The sequence below is a fragment of the Neospora caninum genome, chromosome XII, assembly GCF_000208865.1.
Source record: "Neospora caninum Liverpool complete genome, chromosome XII".
Classification (NCBI taxonomy): domain Eukaryota; phylum Apicomplexa; class Conoidasida; order Eucoccidiorida; family Sarcocystidae; genus Neospora; species Neospora caninum.
The window spans coordinates 3,019,151-3,027,924 of record NC_018398.1 but is presented as its reverse complement, the minus strand read 5'-3'; the positions used below and the strand labels follow the sequence as shown (position 1 = coordinate 3,027,924).

Sequence of the window (8,774 nt, the reverse complement as noted above, 5' to 3'; positions counted from 1 at the left end):
CTGATTCTCCACGGACTGTCCATAGTTCCGCGTCTCTTGCGTCGCTTCAGGTTGTGACCCGCGTCACAACCCGCCGCGGGTCGTTTCCGGCCTTGAACCGACGCGCGTCGAAGCTGTTGTTAAGCAACGAGGCGCCCCGGAAACTCAATCTGCAACTCACCTTGAGGAGAGATCCTCCTTCCTTGCCGACTTGTGGCATTCGTCCACCGCCGACCCTCCTCGGCCGCGTTCCGTCATCGCATTCAGAGACTGCGGCGCGTCGTCGGTCTCGGTGCGTGAGCTCGTGGAGCTAACCGGAGTCTCGCGAACTCTCGCGCGTTTTCTATCTTCTCCCACGACAGTTGGATGTCCTGCCAAAGGACACCTTTCTGCGCAAAGATGTCACTGGGTCACGACCGAAGCAGTTCACTCTCGCGCCAAGGGATGAAGCAGCCGAACCCTCCTGTGGGGGGTCGGCTCTCGCCGAGGCAACCCTGGACTGGCCTCTACGCTGTTCCCGTCGAGGGACTCCCCAAGAAAGAAGGTAGGCGCGAGCACCAGCAACAGAGGGGTCCGACGATGAGTCGCCCATTTTTCGCGAGATTTTCGGCGGGGTATTCGTGGAGCGGACGTGGAAAGGCCATTTGTCTTGAGCAGTGCCTTGCGTCTCTCTCTCCGGGGAGTGTTTCTCTCCAGTGCTTCGGCAAGGCGGTCTTTTTCACTAAAAGCCTCCAACAAACACCCCGTTGGCGTTTGGAAACGGGATGTCGGAGCAGGTCTTTTATATTTCCGGTTTCCCTTGTGGAGAGTCGGGTGTCGCAGTGGCCTCGCTGGGTAGACGCCCGCACGCCCCAGACACGAATTCCGCTGTCAGCATGGGGCCCCAAGGGTCTGGGGCAATTCTTGTGCGTGTGGAGGTTCATCGATAGACGCGAAACCGTCTTTGCGTGAAGGAGTCTTCTCACACAAGCACTTGATTTCGCGTGCCTGGCAGCCTGCTAATGTGCATGGTCGCGTAGGAGAAAGCGCAGTTTACCGCTGCGTCGAGTCCTCGCAAAATGCCGTCCCGGTAAAGGCCCTGCCGGCCGTCCTCGAGGACTTCCCCGATATTCGGTCACCGTAAGTAAAAAGCCTCGCAGGCTGCATGGCCGTTACCCTTTGTCCGAGCACCATGCCGAGAGCGTCACTTGCGCATGCGAGTCGAGCAGAGAGCAGCTTCACGTCCTCTGGGATGCGCTACGATACGTTCGCAGAAGCCCTCTGTTGGCGTGGCCCTAGACACCGTAAAAGGCAAGATGACGCTTCCGAAGAGAGATCGTCCGAGTGTCCATCGCCCAACTTAAAACTCGACGGAGAAACGAGCGCGGATGTGCCGGTGTCGAAACAGCCAAAGGGTCGAGGGACGGGTTCTGCACTCTGTGTTGCGTGCACACACTGGAAGAACGGCAGCCAGTTGTTGGATCGCTCTTTCGCTGTGTGGCACACCCTGCGTTCTCTGCCACACTGCAATTGAAGGAGAGGTAAAGCGGCGATTCAACAGGACGTTCGCTGTTCCATTTCACCTTGCCTCGCTTGTTGATTCGCCTGGAGCTCCGTGTTTTCCCTGGCCGGGCTAGGTACGTAGCAGTCGGGTCTGGCGTCCCCGAAGAGGCGTTTTCCCACGCCCTGTTGTGCACTGGCTGTCCCCTTGTCGCACCCAGATTCGACACCCTCTACTGCGCGGCCCAGGCGTTCCCAGACGACCCGCTCCTAGGCGAGCGTGAGAAGTTGCCGCTGCCAGAGTTTTCGGTGTCTCAGGTCGAAACCAATGGCCCTGGCGCGTCCCTCTCCGCAAAAACACACGAGACGCGGCCTGTTACGGCCTCGTCGGCAAGCGGGAATTCTCCCCCTGTGGGCGGCGAGAAGCCGGGGTCGTCGAATCGGCCTCTTTCTGCCGACGGAGAAGATGGAGCGAGACTGGGGACGGGAGGGACAACACCGGTGACTCCGAGCAAAGACTCCTCAACTGGGCTGCGGAGTACGCCGACTGCACAGAGCCTCGGAGAGAGCTTGCCGCGGAAAGCCGGGTGTCTCAGGTTCGGAGAGTACAAGTGGCTAACGTACAAAGAGGTAGGTGGACACGCGTTCGGCTCCGGGGGCCGACCAGCCGTCGATTTCCACTGGCGCGCATTTGAGGCATGTGTGTCGGCGCTCGCTCGAGGAACCACGGTATATTTTGAGCTCGCGGGTCGTAGGGGACGACGGAGAGGGATGAAGCTGAGGACTGGCCGGAGTGTGTCGAACTGAAAAACACGCGTTTTAGACGTGCCCGGTCTCAACGGCCGTGTACCTTGGTGCCTTCGCGGAGAGTTTGCGCTCCGGCTCGAAGTCCCCCCTTCCAGGCGAGTTGCGTCGCCTGTGCCCCGCCTCTGGCTTCATTCTCTGGAGATTTCCTCCTCGAAAACGTGTCGCGCGTGTGTGCACAGACGTTGGACCAAGTGCAGGCGCTCGCGTGGGCGCTGAGTCATGTAGTCGACGTCCCAGTCGCGTCTTTTGGAGACGATTCGGAAGTTCAGGAGACCTACCGCTTCGTGGGCATCTGGGCGAGGAGCAGCGCGGCGTGGCGCATCACCGACTACGCCTGTACGTCTTCCTGACGGGCAGGGGCTCGGGCGGGGCAGAAGCTGCATCCTCCACGGGAGGGACATGGAAGATGGATTCGAGGATGCGCTTCGCGCAGAGGCCCCTCACTCGCTAGGGACGTGCAAGTCGAGAGAGGCTTTAGCCAGGGCTTCGGAGAGGGACAGTTTGTGTTGCCTGTGCAAATCACATTTTGTTGACCTTTTTCTGCCTTTGCCGGTCAAAAAAAGGAAGGCTGAGTTGCCGCAGCAACCTGGGCAGTCCTCTGTGGAGCTGGGGTGCTCCGATGCCGTTCCACGGGCGCCTCGAAACCCGCTCGTCTGTTTCTGGAGCCCATGCTTGCAGATGAAGGAACTGCAGAACAGAGCAAGGAAACAGATTTATCTCTTTTTTCTTCCGACTGCCGTTTGACATATTTTAGGCAACGCGGCCAAGACCGTCAGCGTCCCGCTGTACGACACGCTCGGCCACGAGGCGCTGCTCTACATCATGGGGCTGACAAGTACTGACTGAAAAAGTGCACAGGGAGGCATGTGCATCTTCCTAGTTGATCTGCACTGTGATAGAGGCATGCACGTGGGAGGCAGACATCCCGGCTCGGCGCGGAGGTCTTCTCGAAGAGAGACGCTTACCTCCGTCCTTGTGTCGCTGGCTGCTACCGAAAAGTGTCTCGGTTTCTGCAACGGTCGCGATCTTCGCAGTCGAAATATCCTACTCCGCAGACTTCCCCCCGCGGGTTTTCTCGTGTGGACACACGCCAGAAGAACGCACTGTGCGCGTGCGCCGTATAGTCGACGTTTCCCTCGAACGCCGAGAAGGGTGTTGAGGCCGTCGAACGCGAGAGCAGCGCCCTGTCCAGGTGTTCGCGCAGTTGTTCTCCTGGAGCTGCGTCCTTGAGAGAGGCCACGCATCCAAACTGCCGCATTCGCGTTCGTGTGGGGAGCGTGGTTTCCCAGAGTATGTGTCGCTGTGCTGGTCTCTCAGAGCTCCAAGTCCTGTGTGTGGAAGGCGCCAAGATCCAGGACGCCTTGCGCCTGGTAACCGACGAGAAGGTTCCTCTGAAGGCAGTCATCTGCTTCGATCCGGTGAGTCTGGCAGAAGCGACACGCGGAGCCGCGGGGAAGGATCCAGCGCCGTCATGCGAAATATTTATAGCTCCGCCAGTCTCCATTTTCAGACACCGCCCTCTGTGAGGCGTGTGGTGTGTCGTGGCAACCCGGCTGGAGTTCGAGACGGAGCAGCTCGGGCGCAGACACGGCGACTGTCGCCGTGGCTCGGGACTCTTGGCAGAGGCTCAGCCACGAAAAGCGCGAAAATCTGCAAAGTCGCCGAGTGCGGGGCGGGAGGAGACAGCTCCTTCCACGCGTGTGCAGCGTCTGCGGTGTTTCCTTTGATTTCCGACGCGGTGGTGCGCCGCCCTTTTCCGAGAGGTGCGGGCCGTGGCACGTGGAGAGGTTCGCAAAGACCTGCGCCCGAATTCGCCTGGAGCGTCTTCGCTAGGGCCCGGGGGGCCCGGTTCGACTCGCGTGGCTCTGTGTATACTCTCGGATGCTGCTCCAGGTTGCTCCTGAGGAGGTGGAGGAATTCGCTGGGAACTCAGTCAGGCTGTATTCGCTCAGCGACCTCATCGAAAAGGTACGTCTCCCAGACGAGGGAGGGGCGTTCTGTCGGTCGAATTTTCTTCGCGTTTAGAAACAAGGGCTGGTAAGCAGGCTTCCACAGCGTTTTCCCGTACCACCCCATCGCTGCATGAGCTCTCTTGCGTGCGTTCGTGAACGGCGTTTCCGTGAGCGAGCGTGACGAGAGTCTGGTCTCAGAATACACGTCTCACCGTTTTTTCTGCGAGCCCAGGGAGCGTCGCCTGCGTTCCTACGCTTCACTCTGGAGATACGGGCGTGGAGCGCCGTCGCTCTCTGCTTGTCACGCTGCAGTGTGTTTTCGTGAGGCGCGCGCGCGCGTCTTGGCGTAGCTCGCGAGGGTGCAAAGAAGAAGCTGGAGCGTCTTTCGCTTCAGGCTGCTTTCCGATCCTGGCGAGCGAAGACAAACGGCCCTTTGTCCGGTGGCGCGCGACGGTCCGTTCTTCCTCCGGGCCACTCGAGAGTCTCAAAGACCAGAAACTGGAGGTGCGGGTCTGTGGACTCGGCGTCTGTGTGCGTTTCAGTTGCTCCTCTATGGACCGGATTTTTCCGTCATTGACGTTAAATGGATTGTACCTCAACGAAATGTGGGTTTTCCATCGCTTGTGGGGACTCGTGTGCTGCGCTCCACAGGGCTTGGGGCAGAAACACGAGAGGCCTACCCTGAGTGTGGACGACATCTGCACAGTTATCTTCACCTCCGGTGAGTCGGCCACGGGCTGTTTTTCTTCCACCCAAGAGCGACGCGTTCGCCTTTTCTGGCAGCTCTTGAGAAGACGCTCGGGAAGTGGAAGGAAATGTGGCCAGCTAAGAGGCGGAGAGGCTGCGTTCCGGAAGAGACACCAAAACGAGCGGACTTGCTTCGCTGTGCTGCAGGCACGACAGGCGTCCCCAAGGGAGTCGTCCACACGAACGGCGGCTTCGTGGCGACAATCGCTGGGTACGCCGCCTGCAACAACCGAATGAACTTGGCGCGCGGCGACATCACCCTCAGCTATCTTCCGCAGTCTCACATATATCAGAGAGGCGTCGAGATCATATTGACCCATCTCGGCGTGAGGATCGGCTACTACTCTGGAGACATCACCCGGCTCGTCGAGGACATCCAGAGCCTGCGGCCGACGGTCTTCTTCGGCGTCCCCAGGGTCTACACTCGCATGCTCGATAAAATCCTGTCTGGCGTGAAAGAGAAGAGCGGGGTCGTCCAGTGGCTGTTCCGAAAAGCGTTAGCTTGGAAGGAAAGCAACTACAAGAAGGACGGGTCCAGGTTCACGGCGACTGTACCAGATCTGGTGAGGACGAAAGCGGCGAGAAAAGAGTTACGCCTGTCGCGAAGAGAAAGAACGTGGGGCCTCGACGCAAAAACTCGGGGCAGAGAGATCGTTCGGAGTCCCGTCTCGTTCTGCGAAACGCTTCTCGCGGTGCATTTCTCCTTCCGTGTTTCGTTTTTCGGAGTCGCTTTTCATGGCAGTTCAATACCACACCGACAAGGACGCGCGCTTTTCCCCGCACCTGGAACAGCGCCCGTGTCCCTGTTCCCCCGTGATCGCTGCCCAGTGGTTTCCACACACAACGGACAAAGAAGGGTGTGCACACTGATCACGTTTTCTCCCTGGGTCTCTCATGCCTGGCGCGTCTTTCCTGTGTTGGCTGGCGGGTTCCTCGCGCCTGTCAGCTTTTCGGGAAGATTCGCGCCATCTTCGGTGGACGGCTGAAAACGCTGTGTATGGGCAGTGCGCCCATGAAGTCGGAGGCCATCGTGATGCTCCAGATGCTTCTTGGGTCCCCAGTTTGCGAGGTAAGATGCGGGGCGAGATGCATTTTTGTCTAAGCCCTGACTCAGACGTGTTTTGTCACATCCTCGGGAGACGGGAGCGGAGACCAGACTGCAACGTCGCCGATGCGATGGGCCTTCCCCGGAGACGCGCCCTGGTGCTGCGGGTTCCTCTGGCTTGCAGTTGAGGGACGTCCAGAGGACGCAAAACAGAGACATCCGTCTTCGACTTCCTGCATCCTGTTAACAGGGGGGAACAGCGAGGAACTTGAGGGACGGGTGCATGCCCACACTTTTCTGGAAGGCGGGGTTTCCCGCTAGGCTCAGCTTGAAGAGACGAGGAGAACCCGCGAAGGACGGGGTCGCGATCTTACCTACGGTTAGAGACGCGAAGAGAACGGCAGAGTGGGCCAGCCTTTGTGGAGTGTTGGACAGCCCATTTCAAGTGCTGGTTGTTTGCTCTGGAGAGATAGGTCTTTTCAGGCGTGTTTCCGTCCTGTTTGGTGTTCGCAGGGGTGGGGCATGACGGAAACAGGCATCTGCTTCTTGCAGGATCTGTCGGACAACGAGAAAGGCACGATTGGGGGGCCCTTCCCGTCACTCGAGTTCAAAATCGTCTCCCTGCCAGAGCTGGCCTACGACGCTGACGCGGCGATTCCCAGGTATGGAAAAGGGAGGGAAACGGAGCGCTGGTGCGTTGAAGAACGTGAGAAAGGACTGTAGAGTTTGGGATAGAACCTCATGCATACAGGTGGACCACGGGACGACACGCTGGGAACACTGGTCGCATCCGAAGTAGCGAGGCATGCCAAAGCTTCGTAAGCATGAAGCTGGCACATCGCTCGGAAATGGACCGTCTCCAGTCCGTGAGTAACAAGGAAGTGGGAGAGCCTTGCGGTGGTGCACGAACCGTGCACTCCGCACATTTTTCGTCCAGCACTGTCTTCCGTGAGTGCGGTGGGTCGTGCGCTTTGCGGGGTGTCCGTACAGAGGAGAGTTGCTGGTTCGAGGCCCATCAGTCATGAAGCGGTATTTCCAGGCCCCGGAAACGACCCAAGCTGCTTTCGACAAGGACGGCTGGATGCGCACCGGCGATGTTGTCGAACTCCTCCCTTCGGGCGCTCCCCGCATCATCGACCGAGCGAAAAACATTTTTAAGCTTGCACAGGTCCGCACTCGCTCGAAACTTTGGAGGCTGTTCCCTTTTGCGGCAGCGCGGCAGTTGACGCCCAGTGATCCCCATTTGCCGCTCTGTGCTTTCGGAAGTCTGACCGTTTGATGACCTGTGTTGCCTCTCTGTATATCTTCAGGGAGAATACGTCGCCCCCGAGCGACTGGAGAATATCTTTTCTTCCTCGCCATTTGTAGAACAGATTTATCTTCACGGCGACTCCGTGCAAGTAAGCGCAGTTGCGGGAAGGCGAAAATGCGAGGCGCTGGCCCCCGTTTCCGTCTGTCTTGGCAGGTGTGCCGTCGAGACGGGTGCCTTACCGCCGCTTAGCCAGCGACTAGAGTGAGTGATCGCCGAATCTAGCCCTTGGTTTTTGCGATCATCCTCAACTGTCCCTCGTGCTCGAGTGTTGGGCGCATGACAGGCGAGTGCGCGAAAGGTTCACGTTGGGGCGTTGCCCGGAGGCGTGAGGCTGCTTGTGTGTGTGTGTGTGTGTGCTCTTGTCACGTGCAGAACTGCGTCGTTGCGATCGTCGTGCCGTACAAGGATGTCGCACTGAAGTGGGCGAAAGAGCGCAATATGGTGAGGAGCGCTTGTTCACGGGAGGAGGCTCTCCGCTGCACGGAGAAGTTTGCCAGTTCTCTAAAAGGCTCGTGATGCTGCCTCCCAGGCCAGCACGCTTCTTTCCTTGCAGCGCCTCTATCTAGGCGTCAATACAGGCATGTGCAACGCAAGTTGGGTGTGAATCGACCTGTCTTTAGTGGTCTGCTTGACTTCGGCTCGCCCCGGGGCGTTCGACGTTAAAAGCCAGCTACGGTGTCTCGTGGCCGGCATGGAGTTGCCCTGAACGTTCCTTCCTCGGCGACCCAGTGCTTCACCTTTCTTCTCTTATCACTGCAATTCGCTCCATGTTTGCTGGGTGTCTCTACAGGGGCAAGTGTTGTACTCGGATTTACTGAAGAACAGTGACCTGCGCCAGAGCGTTCTGTACTCGATGAAAGAAGCCGGCCGAGGACGCGTCCACGGCTTCGAGGAGCCGAAGAACGTGTTTTTGACCCCTCACGCCTTCACTGCAGAAAATGGCATGGCGACACCGACTATGAAAGTTGTGCGCAAGCGCGTGGAGAAAGAGTACAGGAAGCAGATTGATCAGCTGTACGCAGAACTCAAAGCGAGGCACGCTGCGTGAAAGAACGGTGTATGGACACACAGCATGAGCTCGGGAGTTGCCACGGGGTCCGAGCAAGCTCCGGAGTCTTACTCGACCCAGTTCAAGAACTCTTTGCTCTGGAGCCCGCGCTGGATGCCACACACCCATCGGGCCAGCGCTGACAACTCCGAGATACTCAATTTAGACTTTCGCGTTGTATAACCTTCTGTAGTGACGCATAGGTTAAACTCTCGTTGGGGGGAGAGCGGTGTCGGCATTGCATATACACCCGGCTCGGGAATGCAGGGACACAGGTGGTTTTCGTCGGCCGTGCCGGAGGTGGGAACTCTTGGCTGACCATGCTCCCAGTACGGGAAACGCCGACCGTCGTGCAGTTTGCTCTTGCTTGGCATCAGTGCGCACTGTTTCCGAATTCTTGTCTGC

General features: G+C 58.6%; 1 protein-coding gene across 1 annotated transcript; it reads left to right on the top strand.

Moving 5' to 3' along the window:
* Positions 1–423: 423 nt before the first annotated feature.
* Positions 424–8,369, top strand: NCLIV_063970 (putative long chain acyl-CoA synthetase; the record flags this gene model as incomplete). The annotated part of the gene is made up of 15 exons (XM_003885948.1): positions 424–523; positions 999–1,098; positions 1,680–2,088; positions 2,445–2,601; positions 3,020–3,100; positions 3,583–3,683; positions 4,159–4,233; positions 4,869–4,938; positions 5,001–5,527; positions 5,911–6,033; positions 6,523–6,671; positions 7,000–7,177; positions 7,320–7,409; positions 7,694–7,762; positions 8,112–8,369. The coding sequence occupies 15 exons, from the start codon at positions 424–426 to the stop codon at positions 8,367–8,369; spliced, it is 2,487 nt and encodes an 828-aa protein (XP_003885997.1).
* Between the last annotated feature and the right edge of the window lie 405 nt (positions 8,370–8,774).